An 18,638-nucleotide genomic window follows, 5' to 3' on the forward strand; every position below is an offset into this window, starting at 1 on the left:
TACCCCCGACCCCCGTAGTAATTCTTAGTTCGACAGCGTCCCGTAAGTGCTATCCGGCGATTGCCTAGGCATTCTCGGCGATGCCTGTCGATATCCCCGACCCCCGTAGTAATTCTTAGTTCGGCGGCGTCCCGTAAGTGCTATCCGGCGATTGCCTAGGCATTCTCGGCGATACTTGTCGGTATTTCCGCATAGCAAAGTTCCCCTTTCCGCGTCGTAGTAATTCTTAGGCCGACAGGGTCCCGTAAGTACTGTCCGGCGATAGCCTAGGTACTCTCGGCGACACCTCTCGGTATTATCGCATAGTAAAGACCTCCGTATTGATTCTGAGTTCGGTGGGGCCCTGAAGGCGCTATTCGGCGACAACCGGAGTGTTCTCGGTGAAACCAACTGCCCCGTCCCACGCTACGATCGCCCCCGTCCGCGGGACTGCGGCCCCGTCCCCCATCGTCGGTCCGAAATACGGAGTCCCGGCAAATTATAAATATTGCTGTAATTTCGACCCTGGAGTAGACTGAGATATGTACCCCAGCCCAGGATCGCTTCCTTACAAAAGTTAAGGTAACACTAGACTTAACATTAACATGTGTTTTCTTTTACAATGGATTGCGTCTTTTCAGTCCGTTCCCGTCCTCGGAGCGGGCTTCATATAAGTGGCGGCTGATCCTCATATCAGCATCACAGACGAAGCCGCGTTGACAGAAGTTGTTAAACCGCCGCAATTTTCGCATTTAGCTGGGTGCGGTGGACGAAACCACCGCACTTTACACAGGCGAAGCCGCGTTGACAGTAGTTGTGTGTGGTTTAAGAAGTCTTTGTGTTTTATGATTCTCTTTGTGGTTTGTGATTTGAATATATGTTTAGTGGCGCACAGAATTTTAATTTACATTGGCGAGAAAGAGGAAATAAAGCTTGTCGGTAGTGGTTGGGAAGGGGAATGTGAATGTGTGTGGGGCGATTTGGGAAAATGGCTGCTTGGCTTGGCGTCGGCATTTTAATGTATTCCTTATTGGCGTTAATTAAGAATTTTTAACAGTTTAGTTGGGCGGCAAACAAGTTAAGGGGCTCGTTAGTCGCCCGACGTGTCCCACCGCTTCATCTGCCTCGTCGATCATCTGTAACTGTATCTGTATCTGTATCTGTAAAAAGGAGCCTAGAGTTTCTTAGATCTGTGTTCTTCTACCATCCTCTACATGGATTGGTTCCACACTAATCCTAAAGATGCACAAATTTTATAGCTTGAACAAAAAAAAAAAAACACATACATACAATAATCGCATATAACATATTATTTTTTTTGTGGAGAGGGGGAGGGGGAGGGTTCCAAAGTATTTACACGGTTCAATGTTTGCACGGGTAATATAATGGAGATTCTCTTGGTAAAGATTTTATTCGTAATTTATTCGCCCAACTATCGAGAAAGACTCGCGTGTGCCGTACGATACGATCCATTACGATACGATATCGTCTGTGGGCTATTGATGTGTGCATATGTATGTACAATCCGAAGAGACGATTACTCTTGTTTTGTTCTCTTTCCTAGATGATAATATCGTATCAGTGGTTCTGGAAGGGAGTGCTTAAACCTACGACGAAAGCTATAATCCAGTGGATGGGTCGGAATAGGTGTCCTGTTCCTCCGCTCAGACATAGACCTCTCCTGTCTTGACCTCGGGACTGTGTTTGGCAAGGGTTGAGGTAGCACTCGTGGCCGTTGCCGTTGCCGTGGCGCCGCTCTGGGGCAGGGCGATCGTGCCACCGGATGAAGAGTTGTCCACTGTATCCACTGTGGGGGCTCCTGCCGAACGCACCGAGGAGCGCACTGTGGGGTCCTGCAGGTTGAAGCTCAGACTGAAGCTGTTGTTCCGCGAAATGTTTCCGTTGCCGCTGCCGTTCAGGGGCTTCACGGACAGGAGGGCCGTGGTGGTGATGCCGCCGCCGCCGCCCGCACCCGGCCCCACGGTCATGCCGTTGCTGGAGCCACTGTTGCTGTTGCCGTCCTGCTCCTCGGCCAGGTCCACGATGGACAGGGACGAGGGGAAGCGCTGAATGGAGAGCGAGACGGGGATCGTGGTGATGACGTCATTGGGCTCGTAGCCACTGGCCGTTGTCGTGATGGTCGGCAGCTGGGCGTTCGCCGCGATGGGAAGGATGCTCAGGGTCCCCGTGGGAATGGTGTACCCGCCGCCGCTGCTGTTGGCCATCGTGAAGGGAAACGACAGCGTGGTGATGTTCGTGGCAGCGGAGAGGGCTACGGAATCGAGAATCGAAAGGAGAGAGATTGTGGTTGGAGTATCTGAATCTGCATCTGCGGGAGTATCTGTGCCCGGTACTCACTGCTGTGAACTCGCTGTAAATGATGACCACTGCGGGCAGGGTCAACGCCTTGACGCAGCACATGAGGAACCCAAAGAAGAGCCACGCGATCTCACCGCAGGTGGAGAAGCGGAAGAGCTGCAGGAAGCCGATCGGCTGTGTGGGCTCCAGTCCTGCGGCCACCGGCGGCTCATCCAGGGACTTGCCATCGGTTGTCGTCGTGCCAGAAGCCTCGTCCATCTATCGGTACGACGAAGGACGGAGGAATAGTGTTACTCGAGCCAAGACCCGCGATTTATTCACAGACACGGACAGAGACAGACGGCACGCAAAGGTTAATTCAATTACTGCCACACTCTCAGAGGCATGTATCTGTATCTGTGGCTGTGGCAAGGGTACAGCAGCTACTTTGTATCTTTTGCCATAGTTCTCTCTCATTGACCCGCGGGGTTAACGAGTAATAGAATCTACCGTTTATTATTGGACATTCCAACGCCAATTTGGAGCGATTCGATTCGATTCGATTCCCTTTCAGAGTCCCGTACAGAAATCTGTGTGGCGCCATTCGCCCCCTGCCCCCTCTCCTTGTCGTGGGATGGATGATCACCTTTTAATTGATTTTCAACACTTTTTGATCCTATAGATACTGTATCTATGCACTGATTTCTGCAGAAGATCCGTTACTGCTCACTCGGACCGCCCAAGCGCGACTGCTGGAACACCGTCCGCGGAGCCACCCATTTATGTTGATTCCCCGATGTGGATGCTGGACAGAGTACTCGGGCTTGGGCATGAGTACTCGTGAGTGTATCGTATCAATCGCTCGCTTTGGGGTTCACAATTCTAATTGATCTCCGCTTTCCGCTCTTGGGGTAGGTTCCGCCGAAAGAGGCGCTTCAATTTACAATGAGAGCAAAAGAGACATTCTGTAGAGGGTTTTTCTTTTCTTTGCTTTTCTTTTCTTTATTCTTTTTCTTTCATTTGGAGGGTGGAAGGTGCAACAATCTAAAACGGAGGCAGACTCTTGAGCCTCCTGCTGGTGCGCAGCACGAATGGTGCCGGCTGATTTGTACCGGCATTTCCTCCAGCGAGAACGACTTCGGGAGCAGCTACGGGAGCGACTCCGACCGACTCGCCTTCATCGTCCGAGCCCCCGAGCATTACACTGTCCAAAGTAGTGCGGGACGCCCGCAGTGTCATCATGTGCCGGGTGCTGCGTTCGCCCAAGGTGTTGCGCACCTTCAGGCAGCTCTTCTGCGACAGGGTTCTTTTTTTTTCGCCCGTACCCAGGGCGAGGACGCGGCGCTGGCACTCGCCGAATGCCACGGCATGGCTGCTGGTGGGCCCGTCGTCCTCATTGCCGGGTTAATTTACAAACATATAATCTGCAGCAACGAAACACTTGTAACCTCGACTAGGCCCGCAGGGGAAAGGGAAAAAGAAAAAGAGAGGGACAAAATATTCGGCACTTTGACGGAGGGACTAAACCTCAGACACGTCTCGACTCCACAACGTTCACGACACGACTTTCCATTTGCAAGTGTGTGTGTGTGTGTGTGGTGTGAGTCAAGAAAGTGAAGTGGGGCCCCCTGGAAGAAGGGGTTAAAGAAATGAGATCGAAAATTCAGAAAGTGCAGTGTTGCAACACGTAGTCAATTGAGGAATAGATAAAGAGAAAAGGGAAACAATGCAGGTTCTTTGCGTGGAAAATAAGAGGAATGATACTAAATAACGAGGGGGAACGTTGTGAGTTGCTGCGAACACCGCAACTCTACGGTTATACCCGATACTAAGTCAGTATGGCTCTCCTCCGGCAGACGCCGCTAATATTAAACGACACGACAAAGAGTGCGTGCGAGAGAGACAGAAAATCAGTCTGGGGCGAAATTTTGAGATACACGTTTTATAGTAAGATCTAACAGGAGTACGGATACCAAATTTGGTTACTCTAGCCTTAATAGTCTCTGAGATTTTTTAATATCCCCAGATTTTCGTCCTTTGCGGGGGCGGAAGGGGTGTGGCGAAATTTTGAAACAAACTCGTCTCGGTCCGATATATGAGGAGTGTGGATACAAAATTTGGTTGCTCTAGCTTTGAGCTCTAGTCTCTGAGATCTAGGCGCTAATGTTTTACTCTAAGCAAAGCCGCCTATGCTACGTGTGTGTTAGAGAGAGACAGGGCGAGAAAAAATGAAATTGTTTTCTTGATGCTGGCTATAATAATTATACGATCCAATTCAGATTCCGCTGTCTTAAAGATATGGTCATTCTCTACAATTCTACGTTTTTGGTTTTCTCATATCTTTAAAATTGTGGATGCCACAGATTTTCGTCCTTTGTGGGGGCGGAAGTGGGCGGGGCGAAGTTTTGAAATATTTTTGTAGCAGTGACATATCACAGAAGTCTGGATCCAAAACATCGTTGCTCTAGCTCTTATAGCTCAATCGACTCGGCTATTGATGCTGATCAAGAATATATATACTTTATGGGGTCGGAAACGATTCCTTCTGGACGTTACACACATCCACTTTTACCACAAATCTAATATACCCCAATACTCATTTTGAGTATCGGGTATAAAAAGAGACAAGCACTTGCAGAAATAACAATACAGATAAGTAGTAGACTGGAGTGAAGACGACGGAAAAACAGGTAATAAAAGAGATACTACACTGGAACAAAGACGAGACAAAACAGGTACAATTGATTTACGTTTACAATATTACAATAAACATAACAATTTAAAATAATGTCTATATCTTTTTCTATAATTACAGGGAAGACAAGAAACAGCGGAGCATCGGCCGGCATAGCAAAACACAATGCTTGTAAAGACATTGCGTTGCATACCGGCCGACCCCGTCGTCCCCCCTGGTCGTCGAAATTGGCGTCGTCCGAAGTCGTCAGAAGTAGGTGCAATTAGCACCTCGTCGTCGTTGTGGCTGTGGCTGCCCTCTTGGAGAACCAGTGGCACTGGTCCGGCCACCAGCTGGGAGCCAGGAGTAAACGACACACATATTACAGTGGCGACACGGGTCCGACCGCCAAAGTGAAATGGATGTTTTTTTTTTTTTTTTTTTTTTTTTTTTTTATTGGGAAAACAATTTATATTTATAAAATAACAATTATGGCTGGGAAGGGGGTGGGGGGGGGGGGGGTGGGTCCGCTCCCGCGGGACTGCCGCTAGGCATTACTTCGCGGTGCGGGCTGTGGGGTCATCCTTCTGGCTTAGTTTGTCCGGCTTCGCTCCAGCCTGCGCAGCTCCTTGATCACGCTTGCTGCCATGTAGGCGACCGCGTTCCAAGATTGCTCATCGGCTAGCATCTGGTCGGTGAGGGTGTCCACACTCACTTCTGCAAGCGTCTCCCCTAGCCTCGTTCGTTCTTGCGAGAAGCGGGGGCATACAAAGAAGACGTGCTCTGCATCCTCGTCGACTCCAGGCCCGCAGCAGCTGCAATACGGGTCGTCAGCATGCCTAAAGCGATGCAGGTACTGCTTGAAGCAGCCATGCCCCGTCAGCAGTTGGCCCAAATAATGGTCCATTTGGCCGTGCCTTCTTCGCAGCCATGGGCTAAGCTGGGGAAGGAGACGTCTGGTCCACCTCCCTTTTGCCGCTTGGTCCCAGCGCCGTTGCCACTGGGCTATAGTGCGCTCTCGCCGCTCGCTGGCTACCTCCACTCCGCTCTGCCGCTCAGCTGCCAGGAGATCCAGTGGGACCATGCCTGCCACAATAAGTGCGGCGTCTTCAGACACCGTCCGGAAGCAGCATGTAACCCTCAGGGCACAGCGTCGGTATGCGCTTCTGCAGTCTCTGCTGTATGTGGAAACCATCATTGCTGGTGCCCACACTGCTGATCCATATAAGATTATGGAGGTGACCACCCCAGCGATGAGCTGCCTGCTACGCTGCCGTGGTACCCCTGTATTGGCCATCATCCTGCTTATGGCCGCCGTAGCTGCAGTCGCTTTTGCGCTGGCGTATTCCAGGTGGGCCTTGAAGTTTAGCCTCTGGTCCATCATTACCCCTAGGTACTTTAGCGCAGGCTTGGTCCTGATGATCGTGCTACCGACTCTCACGCATGCCTGCTCGACCTTTTTTCTGCTGCTCATTAGCACAGCCTCCGTCTTCTTCTCCGCCAATGCTAGCCCGTTGGCTGCGAGCCAGGCCACTATCATCCCGACTGCTACGTTGGTTTTCTCCTCTACGTCTCTTACGTGTTTCGACACTGTCACCAGTGCTATGTCGTCGGCGAAGCCCACCAGGGTGCACCCTTCCGGTAATGTAAGCCGCAGGATATCGTCATACATCACGTTCCACAGTATCGGCCCTAGGACCGAGCCCTGTGGGACGCCTCCGGTGATTTGGTGATGTTCTGCTCCTTCTTCCGTGTCGTAGATCAGGACGCGGTCCGTGAAATAGCTTCGCAGAGTCCGTGTGATTTGCTCAGATATACCCCTCCTGGTCAGGGCCTCTAGGATGCTCTTCCAGCTGGCAGAGTTGAAGGCGTTTCGTACGTCTAGTGTACATACTAGGCAGTACTTTTTGTCGCCTCCAGCCCATCGCGTTCCTGCCATGGCTTCCCTGGCAAGGTTTGTCACCATCTCGATGGCGTCAGTGGTGCTCCTCTGCTTGCGGAACCCGAATTGGAGGTCGGAAAGTCCGCGACGCTCAGCCAGTTCCGCCTCCAGTCGGTTACATACCATCCTCTCGAAAATCTTGCCCATGGTATCCAGCATACACAGCGGCCGGTATGACGATGGGTCGTTGAGCTCTTTGCCTGGCTTGGGTATCAGAACCAGCCTTTGCCGTTTCCATGCTCGTGGGACTGTCCGCTCCGCTAGGCACTGGGTGTACATTGTGGCGAATGCTTCCGGATGGGCTCTAATTATGCATTTTAGTGCTGCATTAGGGACTCCATCTGGACCTGCCGCTTTCCCGATCTTCAGCTTACCCGTGGCCTCCAGTACTTCTCTGGCAGTGATGATGGTGGTGGTGTCCCTCAGGCTAGCTCCTTCTAGCCTAGCTTCCTCTTGTAAGGGTGGTTGTCCAGGGAATAGGGTGCCGACTATCTTTCTCATATGCACCGGATCCTTGGGCATAGGCTGTCTGTTTAATCTCCCCATGACTAGTTTGTATGCTCCACCAAAAGGTTCCGCATCGGCTGCATCGCAGAGCTCCTTGAAGCATTTGAGTTTGCTGCTTCTGATGGCCTCCTTCAGCTCTTTTCTTTTGGCCTTGAATGCCGCGCCATTTCTGCCAAATTGGGCGGAGCCTCTTGCTCGCTGGTAGGCACGCCAAACTGCGCAGCACTCCCTCCTGGCCTTGGCAATGTGCTCATTCCACCACGGTACTGGCCGGTGCCTGCTTCCTCCGATCTTTCTTTTTTTCATGGCTGCATCACAGGCCGCTTTGACGGTCCTGTAAACGGCAAGCGCGGATGCTTCAGCATCCCCGGCGGCGCTTAGGTTTTCTGCTGCCGAGAGGAGCGCGGCTCTGCTCAGGCTTTCCTCCTTGTACCCGGCCTGGAGCGCCCGCTGTATCCTTGTTGTGTTCCTGGGTGCAAAGGTTTCCGTCATTACGGCTAAGTGGTCACTATGGGTGACCACTTAGCACTCAGCACTTGCCACTTCGCGTGGCGTGCGAGCTCTGGGCTTGCAAAGGTGAGGTCTATAATAGACTCCCGCCCTGCTTTGCTGAACGTTGGTGTGGTTCCTGTGTTGAGGAGACAGACGTTCAGGCTTGCGAACTCGTCCAGGAGCGATGTCCCACGGGGTGTGTTCTTGGCGCTGCCCCAAGTCGTGGCCCAGGCGTTAAAGTCGCCCGCTATCAGGACCGGCGATTTGCCTCGTGCGTCGTTAGCGATGTTGCTGATGATCGCCTCATACTCCTGCTGCGTGAACCTCGGTGCTATGTAGCAGCTGTAGACAGAAGTGCCGCTGTGCTTAGCTCTCACATATCCCACTCTGGATGCTCTGTGGGTAAGCTGGCCTGGTTGTGGGCCACAGCTCCAGATTGCTGCTCCTCCGTCTGAGCTTTGCTGCCAGACTCCTTCGTGTTTTTTGCCGTACGGCTCGCTGAGTAGCGCTATGTCGATCTTCTGCTCCAGGACTGTTTGCGCCAACAGATCCTGAGCAGCTCGGCAGTGGTTTAGGTTGAGCTGCAGGAGCTTAACCATCAACCAGTTTTGCTAGTGCCTTCTTATACTCAGGGCAGCTGCGACTGAGGGCCGAGTGGGCTGCTGAGCGGACGTCTCCTGGCTTGCCAGCGCATAGTATGCACATTGGCGGGTTGTTGCACTGGTTGTGCTTGTGCCCCTCCCCACCACATTTGTAGCATGCATTGCTTGCCACAGGCCGCTTGGATCTGCACCTGGCTGCAGTGTGTCCATAGGCCATGCACTTGAAGCAGCGGGTTGGCGCAATCCGTTGCCGCACGCGGCAGACAACCCAGCCGATTCGAACTTTTCCGAGCTCCAGGAGCTTCTTTGCGAGTGCGGGCTGAAGGTTCAGCGTAGCTACCTGCGTTGCGTCATATGCTTTCCGCATGTACGGCACTGCTCCTTGTGTTAAGTCGCCGTCGATCGCTGCAGCTATGGCCTCACATACCTCGTCGCCTGTCGTGAGCTCGTCTATGTTGAGTACCTCAACCGCGACTGTCTCCTGCATGGCCTTCACGGCTGCCTTGTCCCCAAGCGCTGCCTGGATGGCCATCTGCAGCTCCTGGGTGGCGGGGTCTGAGGATTGTTGCATCCTTAGAAGCAGCTCGCCCGAGGCTGTCTTCCTGATGCCCTGAACCTTGTTTTTGAGGCTCTGGAGTGTTGGTGCTGCCTTCACCAGTTTGAGGATGTCGGCGTATGATGCCTCCTCGGTGCATTTGACCAGCACTGCGTCTGGTCGGCCTGTCTGCTTGCGTTTCGCACGCCTGCCTCTCACCTCACTCCACTTCTGTGTAGGGTTGGTGTCTTCCGCCTTGCCGCACTGCATCTTGGTTTCCTCTTGTCGAGTGGCGTCAGCTTGGTGTCCTTGCCTGGGCCTTCCGCGCGCGCTCTTCTCCTCAGTTCGGAATGTTGCCTCGCTCTTGGGGGCTCCTGATGCCGTTTGCGTCGCCTTAGTCGCACTGGGCTTGGTCATCCTGGGTAGGGGGCCAGTTGGGCCTGCAGTGTGATCATGGCACTGGCATCCTCCTGGCGCTGCCCTTTTATCCTCTGGCGCCTGCAGATGGGATTTGACTTCCACTTGCAACTCCTTCATGCGTGCTACCATCTTCTTGATGGCCATGTTGATCGACCTCTGGCCCTTCTCGTTCATCTGGTGGAGTAGGTCGTCCAGGATTGCGCCAATCTCGTCTATGTCCTGTAAGCAGTTCCTGCTTCGCTTGGGGGGGTTTTTCTCCCGCTACTCGATGGTGTAGGGGGGTCCCTCGGCCTCTTCAGAGTATCAGTGCCCTTGCCGCCGTCCTGCGTAGCCCCACTGGCAAAGCTGTGCAACGAGCTCTGCTTCATTGGCGGTGCTAAAGCTGCTTGTGGCGGTGTTCGGGACACCTTTGAGGCTTTTTGGAAAGCCATTGCTCCTTGGCTTGTAGCGAATTTTGCTTCGTCGGCCAAGTGTGCCACCGGCGAAGCAGGATTCGGGGGAACATCTCTCAGGGCCTCCAGGGTCCGCGCCCCGGCCACGGGATTCCTCCACGCGTGTGAATTTGGGATGGAACTTATGCGTAGGTGTGTGTGCGGTTTGCAAGTGATCCCGCCTAGGAGTTAGGCAGTACCTTCCCTCAGGTGCGGTCGCTGACAGAAGCTAGCTGCTGTGGGCGCAGTTATCCTCCGCAGCGGGCTCTGTCGAGGGCTGGATGCTTTGGCACCTAGTGCCCCTTCACCGCACTGCAGTCGATCAGCTGGTTAGTGGCCTGCACTATCCAGCACTGGTACCCCAGTCGATCAGCTGCGAGGCCTGGAGTGAAGAAGAAGAACGGGAGAACCGGCCCAAAGGAGAGAAAGGATGAAAAAAGGTGGGAATCTCCAAGTGACGAGTGAAAAGCGCCGTCCAAAGCACTCACGGTGGGCCCCAGCGCCCCTGCCCCCTTTGGGTGACCGTGGAAGTGCAACGCGCAGCCCGGATCTGAAGCCAGTCGGGGTGAGACTCGATCCTCCCAGGTGAGCACGCGGTGTCAGCAAGAGCTTGAGCTAATTTCGGGTATTTTTTTCCAGGTATCTTTCGCGATTTGTCTGTGTCTTGCAGAGCAGCTGTTTGGCGCGTCCGCACTCGAAAAATTCGCGGTTGACTGTGAAATGGATGTGAGTGTGTATGTGCGTCGGCAATTGTGGCCCTAATGTAGAGCGAGTGGCACTGGTCCGGCCACCAACTAAGGACGATGGCGGACACGACACACATAACTCGAACGGCACAGGTCCGGCCGCCCAAATGTAATGGATGTTTGAGTGTGTGTGTCTGAATGGCTGGCGGTAAGTATTTTGAGAGCCCTTTTTTATCGTATGTGTGGCCGATGGATTTTTCCTTTTCCAGGACCATAGGGCACTCTGAATGCCATGGCACTGGATCCGGCCACCAACTAAGGACGATGGCGGACACGACACACATAACTCGAACGGCACAGGTCCGGCCGCCCAAGTGTAATGGGTGTTTGTGTGTGTGTGTCTTTTTTTGGCTATTCTAGCAATCACCAACGCACTGCATTCGATTTGAATTTGTCAGGCCGTATGATTTTGCAAGTGTGTATGGCAGCATTTTTATTCGTTTATGTTTTATTTAATGGCTTTGATGGCGGCAGCGTCCGTTGTTCATTTCTGTTGTGGCATGCGAGTGATATGCATACCTGCCCCGTATGATAAAGATTTTCGCCGTAATGTTTAGCCCGATAGTGTCCCGTGAGTGCTATCCGGCGATTGCCTAAGCGCTCTCGGCGACCCCCGTAGTAATTCTTAGTTCGACAGCGTCCCGTAAGTGCTATCCGGCGATTGCCTAGGCATTCTCGGCGATGCCTGTCGATATCCCCGACCCCCGTAGTAATTCTTAGTTCGGCGGCGTCCCGTAAGTGCTATCCGGCGATTGCCTAGGCATTCTCGGCGATACTTGTCGGTATTTCCGCATAGCAAAGTTCCCCTTTCCGCGTCGTAGTAATTCTTAGGCCGACAGGGTCCCGTAAGTACCGTCCGGCGATAGCCTAGGTACTCTCGGCGATACTTGTCGGTATTCCCGCATAGCATAGTCCCCCTTTCCGCGTCGTAGTAATTCTTAGGCCGACAGGGTCCCGTAAGTACCGTCCGGCGATAGCCTAGGTACTCTCGGCGATACTTGTCGGTATTCCCGCATAGCAAAGTTCCCCTTTCCGCGTCGTAGTAATTCTTAGGCCGACAGGGTCCCGTAAGTACCGTCCGGCGATAGCCTAGGTACTCTCGGCGATACTTGTCGGTATTCCCGCATAGCATAGTCCCCCTTTCCGCGTCGTAGTAATTCTTAGGCCGACAGGGTCCCGTAAGTACCGTCCGGCGATAGCCTAGGTACTCTCGGCGATACTTGCCGGTATTCCCGCATAGCAAAGTTCCCCTTTCCGCGTCGTAGTAATTCTTAGGCCGACAGGGTCCCGTGAGTACCGTCCGGCGATAGCCTAGGTACTCTCGGCGATACTTGTCGGTATTTCCGCATAGCAAAGTTCCCCTTTCCGCGTCGTAGTAATTCTTAGGCCGACAGGGTCCCGTGAGTACCGTCCGGCGATAGCCTAGGTACTCTCGGCGATACTTGCCGGTATTTCCGCATAGCAAAGTCCCCTTTCCGCGTCGTAGTAATTCTTAGGCCGACAGGGTCCCGTAAGTACCGTCCGGCGATAGCCTAGGTACTCTCGGCGATACTTGTCGGTATTCCCGCATAGCATTGTCCCCCTTTCCGCTTCGTAGTAACTCTCAGGCCGGCGGGGTCCCGTAAGTACTGTCCGGCGATAGCCTAGGTACTCTCGGCGACACCTGTCGGTATTATCGCATAGTAAAGACCTCCGTATTGATTCTGAGTTCGGTGGGGCCCTGAAGGCGCTATTTGGCGATAACCGGAGTGTTCTCGGTGAAACCAACTGCCCCGTCCCACGCTACGATCGCCCCCGTCCGCGGGACTGCGGCCCCGTCCCCCATCGTCGGTCCGAAATACGGAGTCCCGGCAAATTATAAATATTGCTGTAATTTCGACCCTGGAGTAGACTGAGATATGTACCCCAGCCCAGGATCGCTTCCTTACAAAAGTTAAGGTAACACTTGACTTAACATTAACATGTGTTTTCTTTTACAATGGATTGCGTCTTTTCAGTCCGTTCCCGTCCTCGGAGCGGGCTTCATATAAGTGGCGGCGCAAGGCTGATCCTCATATCAGCATCAGCATAGGCCCTGTAGTGGGCTGCGTGCGTACCGCCGCAACTTTGGCATTTAGCTGGGTGCGGTGGACGAAACCACCGCACTTTACACAGACGAAGCCGCGTTGACAGAAGTTGTTAAACCGCCGCAATTTTCGCATTTAGCTGGGTGCGGTGGACGAAACCACCGCACTTTACACAGGCGAAGCCGCGTTGACAGTAGTTGTGTGTGGTTTAAGAAATCTTTGTGTTTTATGATTCTCTTTGTGGTTTGTGATTTGAATATATGTTTAGTGGCGCACAGAATTTTAATTTACATTGGCGAGAAAGAGGAAATAAAGCTTGTCGGTAGTGGTTGGGAAGGGGAATGTGAATGTGTGTGGGGCGAGTTGGGAAAATGGCTGCTTGGCTTGGCGTCGGAATTTTAATGTATTCCTTATTGGCGTTAATTACGAATTTTTAACAGTTTAGTTGGGTGGCAAACAAGTTAAGGGGCTCGTTAGTCGCCCGACGTGTCATACCGCGTACAAAAGTGGCCGTGTGTCCATGGCTGGCCAGCATTTCGGTGATGTATTGAGTCTCAAAACCCACGCTACAAGGAGTGGAAACAGCAGCCGAGAGAGATAGCGATCCCAATACCCACGCTACACGAAGGAGAAGCAGCAGCCAGAACAAGAGCCACGAAGAGGGGAATAGTCGGATCTCTCCCACTCCGACCAGTGACGCCGATGTGATCAACAACTCTCCCCGGCCAGCCCGAAGCCAACGCCTACAAGGGAGACCGAGAGAGAGGCCGCCGTCGCGAAACTGAGAGAGAGTTTTTCATTTAAAACAATGGGGGGAGCAACACCGGAACCAGATCCCACAGGAACCACGACGAGCATCACTAGCATTAATACCGACGTCACACGAAGGGGAAATCGCAGCCAAGAGAGAGCCAGGGCTGGAGCGATCCCATACCTTTGTCACACGAAGGGGAAATGGTAGCCGAGAGCGATCCCAATACCCACGCTACAAGGAGGGGAAACAGCAGCCGAGGAACTCCAGCGCCACAGCTCCTATACGCCATCTACTTATTTGTATATGTACTAAATTCAAATAATACATGCCATATTTTACATTTTACATGTAGTTGCAGTGTTTTTGGCTGAACAATGGGAAGGTAACACTAGTTACAGTAGTGGTAGGTATTCGGTATTTTTTTATGCAAGTATTTTGAGTAAAGAAAGTTAAGGTAACACTAGACTTAACATTAACATGTGTTTTCTTTTACAATGGATTGCGTCTTTTCAGTCCGTTCCCGTCCTCGGAGCGGGCTTCATATAAGTGGCGGCGCAAGGCTGATCCTCAAATCAGCATCAGCATAGGCCCTGTAGTTGGATGGTTGCGTACCGCCGCAACTTTGGCATTTAGCTGGGTGCGGTGGACGAAACCACCGCACTTTAAACAGACGAAGCCGCGTTGACAGAAGTTGTTAAACCGCCGCAATTTTCGCATTTAGCTGGGTGCGGTGGACGAAACCATCGCACTTTACACAGGCGAAGCCGCGTTGACAGTAGTTGTGTGTGGTTTAAGAAATCTTTGTGTTTTATGACTCTCTTTGTGGTTTGTGATTTGAATATATGTTTAGTGGCGCACAGAATTTTAATTTACATTGGCGAGAAAGAGGAAATAAAGCTTGTCGGTAGTGGTTGGGAAAGGGAATGTGAATGTGTGTGGAGCGAGTTGGGAAAATGGCTGCTTGGCTTGGCGTCGGCATTTTAATGTATTCCTTATTGGCGTTATTTAAGAATTTTTAACAGTTTTGTTGGGCGGCAAACAAGTTAAGGGGCTCGTTAGTCGCCCGACGTGTCACACCGCTTCATCTGCCTCGTCGATCATCTGTAACTGTATCTGTATCTGTATCTGTAAAAAGGAGCCTAGAATTTCTTAGATCTGTGTTCTTCTACCATCCTCTACATGGATTGGTTCCACATTAATCCTAAAGATGCACAAATTTTATAGCTTGAACAAAAAAAAAAAAAAAAATACAATAATCGCATATCACATATTATGTTTTTTGTGGAGAGGGGGAGGGGGAGGGTTCCAAAGTATTTACACGGTTCAATGTTTGCACGGGTTATATAATGGAGATTCTCTTGGTAAAGATTTTATTCGTAATTTATTCGCCCAACTATCGAGAAAGACTCGCGTGTGCCGTACGATACGATCCATTACGATACGATATCGTCTGTGGGCTATATATGTATGTATATTGATGTGTGCATATGTATGTACAATCCGAAGAGAGGATTACTCTTGTTTTGTTCTCTTTCCTAGATGATAATATCGTATCAGTGGTTCTGGAAGGGGGTGCTTAAACCTACGACGAAAGCTATAATCCAGTGGATGGGTCGGAATAGGTGTCCTGTTCCTCCGCTCAGACATAGACCTCTCCTGTCTTGACCTCGGGACTGTGTTTGGCGAGGGTTGAGGTAGCACTCGTGGCCGTTGCCGTTGCCGTGGCGCCGCTCTGGGGCAGGGCGATCGTGCCACCGGATGAAGAGTTGTCCACTGTATCTACTGTGGGGGCTCCTGCCGAACGCACCGAGGAGCGCACTGTGGGGTCCTGCAGGTTGAAGCTCAGACTGAAGCTGTTGTTCCGCGAAATGTTGCCGTTGCCGCTGCCGTTCAGGGGCTTCACGGACAGGAGGACCGTGGTGGTGATGCCGCCGCCGCCGCCCGCACCCGGCCCCACGGTCATGCCGTTGCTGGAGCCACTGTTGCTGTTGCCGTCCTGCTCCTGGGCCAGGTCCACGATGGACAGGGACGAGGGGAAGCGCTGAATGGAGAGCGAGACGGGGATCGTGGTGATGACGTCATTGGGCTCGTAGCCACTGGCCGTTGTCGTGATGGTCGGCAGCTGGGCGTTCGCCGCGATGGGAAGGATGCTCAGGGTCCCCGTGGGAATGGTGTACCCGCCGCCGCTGCTGTTGGCCATCGTGAAGGGAAACGACAGCGTGGTGATGTTCGTGGCATCGGAGAGGGCTACGGAATCGAGAATCGAAGGGAGAGAGATTGTGGTTGGAGTATCTGAATCTGCATCTGCGGGAGTATCTGTGCCCGGTACTCACTGCTGTGAACTCGCTGTAAATGATGACCACTGCGGGCAGGGTCAACGCCTTGACGCAGCACATGAGGAACCCAAAGAAGAGCCACGCGATCTCCCCGCAGGTGGAGAAGCGGAAGAGCTGCAGGAAGCCGATCGGCTGTGTGGGCTCCAGTCCTGCGGCCACCGGCGCCTCATCCAGGGACTTGCCATCGGTTGTCGTCGTGCCAGAAGCCTCGTCCATCTATCGGTACGACGAAAGACGGAGGAATAGTGTTACTCGAGCCAAGACCCGCGATTTATTCACAGACACGGACAGAGACAGACGGCACGCAAAGGTTAATTCAATTACTGCCACACTCTCAGAGGCATGTATCTGTATCTGTGGCTGTGGCAAGGGTACAGCAGCTACTTTGTATCTTTTGCCATAGTTCTCTCTCATTGACCCGCGGGGTTAACGAGTAATAGAATCTACCGTTTATTATTGGACATTCCAACGCCAATTTGGAGCGATTCGATTCGATTCGATTCCCTTTCAGAGGCCCGTACTGAAATCTGTGTGGCGCCATTCGCCCCCTGCACCCTCTCCTTGTCGTGGGATGGATGATCACCTTTTAATTGATTTTCAACACTTTGATCCTTCAGATACTGTATCTATGCACTGATTTCTGCAGAAGATCCGTTACTGCTCACTCGGACCGCCCAGGCGCGACTGCTGGAACACCGTCCGCGGAGCCACCCATTTATGTTGATTCCCCGATGTGGATGCTGGACAGAGTACTCGGGCTTGGGCATGAGTACTCGTGAGTGTATCGTATCAATCGCTCGCTTTGGGGTTCACAATTCTAATTGATCTCCGCTTTCCGCTCTTGGGGTAGGTTCCGCCGAAAGAGGCGCTTCAATTTACAATGAGAGCAAAAGAGACATTCTGTAGAGGGTTTTTCTTTTCTTTGCTTTTCTTTTCTTTATTCTTTTTCATTCATTTGGAGGGTGGAAGGTGCAACAATCTAAAACGGAGGCAGACTCTTGAGCCTCCTGCTGGTGCGCAGCACGAATGGTGCCGGCTGATTTGTACCGGCATTTCCTCCAGCGGGAACGACTTCGGGAGCAGCTACGGGAGCGACTGCGGGAGCGACTCCGACCGACTCGCCTTCATCGTCCGAGCCCCCGAGCATTACGCTGTCCAAAGTAGTGCGGGACGCCCGCAGTGTCATCATGTGCCGGGTGCTGCGTTCGCCCAAGGTGTTGCGCACCTTCAGGCAGCTCTTCTGCGACAGGGTTCTTTTTTTTTCGCCCGTACCCAGGGCGAGGACGCGGCGCTGGCACTCGCCGAATGCCACGGCATGGCTGCTGGTGGGCCCGTCGTCCTCATTGCCGGGCCGTTCAAAAATCATCTCGAGACCGGTGGGCCTCGACTTTGCGATGGTCTGCGATGGGCTGGGCTTCTTGGCCAGGCGGCTGGGACTAAGACTGGGCCTGGCGGCGCTCTGGCTCTTGCTCTTGCAGGCGCGCGGCGGCATGTGGCGCCGAACCATAGTCGCGGTTGCCACAGATCCTGTATTCCCCGGTATACTCCCGGCTGAAATGAGACGAAATGAGAAATGAGTTACGACTGTCCGATGGCCGCAGAACCGAGTACTTCCTTTACCTTTAGCTTTGCCTTCAAGTTTTTTCTTTGCAGGCATTTCTCGTATCTTTTTCCGGCTTTTCCGTCTCCTGGGTAAACCTTTCGACTTCTCAAACGAGCAACGAGCAACGAGCCTCTTTGGGTTGAGGGCTCTCAGTGCTCCACAGGGGAGGGGCTGAGAGGCTGGGGTGTGAGCCGCCAGCAACCAAGCGCGTTGCTTTATTAATATTTGTGGGCAGTATATGTCTTAATTTAATTTATGTACATTTTTGTGTTTGTTTTACAATTCAACTTTAAACGACACTCAAACACACACTAGTACATTTGATGGCACAAATTTACAAACATATAATCTGCAGCAACGAAACACTTGTAACCTCGACTAGGCCCGCAGGGGAAAGGGAAAAAGAAAAAGAGAGGGACAAAATATTCGGCACTTTGACGGAGGGACTAAACCTCAGACACGTCTCGACTCCACAACGTTCACGACACGACTTTCCATTTGCAAGTGTGTGTGTGTGTGTGTGGTGTGAGTCAAGAAAGTGAAGTGGGGCCCCCCTGGAAGAAGGGGTTAAAGAAATTAGATCGAAAATTCAGAAAGTGCAGTGTTGCAACACGTAGTCAATTGAGGAATAGATAAAGAGAAAAGGTAAGCAATGCAGGTTCTTTGCGTGGAAAATAAGAGGAAATATACTAAATAACGAGGGGGAACGTTGTGAGTTGATGCGAACACCGCAACTCTACGGTTATACCCGATACTAAGTCAGTATGGCTCTCCTCCGGCAGACGCCGCTAATATTAAACGACACGACAAAGAGTGCGTGCGAGAGAGACAGAAAATCAGTCTGGGGCGAAATTTTGAGATACACGTTTTATAGTAAGATCTAACAGGAGTGCGGATACCAAATTTGGTTACTCTAGCCTTAATAGTCTCTGAGATTTTTTAATATGCCCAGATTTTCGTCCTTTGCGGGGGCGGAAGGGGGTGTGGCGAAATTTTGAAACAAACTCGTCTCGGTCCGATATATTAGGAGTGTGGATACCAAATTTGGTTGCTCTAGCTTTTGTAGTCTCTGAGATCTAGGCGCTAATGTTTTACTCTAAGCAAAGCCGCCTATGCTACGTGTGTGTTAGAGAGAGACAGGGCGAGAAAAAATGAAATTGTTTTCTTGATGCTGGCTATAATAATTATACGATCCAATTCAGATTCCGCTGTCTTAAAGATATGGTCATTCTCTACAATTCTACGTTTTTGGT

General features: G+C 52.1%; 1 protein-coding gene across 1 annotated transcript; it reads right to left on the minus strand.

Annotated features, from left to right (window-relative positions):
- Positions 1-1,643: 1,643 nt before the first annotated feature.
- LOC117194525 lies at positions 1,644-2,422 on the minus strand. Its single transcript, XM_033399076.1, has 2 exons — positions 2,338-2,422; positions 1,644-2,251 (listed from the first exon to the last, which is right to left on the minus strand). The coding sequence occupies exon 2, from the start codon at positions 2,202-2,204 to the stop codon at positions 1,644-1,646; it is 561 nt and encodes a 186-aa protein (XP_033254967.1). The 5' UTR covers positions 2,205-2,251; positions 2,338-2,422.
- Positions 2,423-18,638: the final 16,216 nt, after the last annotated feature.

Source organism: Drosophila miranda (genome assembly GCF_003369915.1).
Source record: "Drosophila miranda strain MSH22 chromosome Y unlocalized genomic scaffold, D.miranda_PacBio2.1 Contig_Y3_pilon, whole genome shotgun sequence".
Taxonomy (NCBI): Eukaryota; Metazoa; Arthropoda; class Insecta; order Diptera; family Drosophilidae; genus Drosophila; species Drosophila miranda.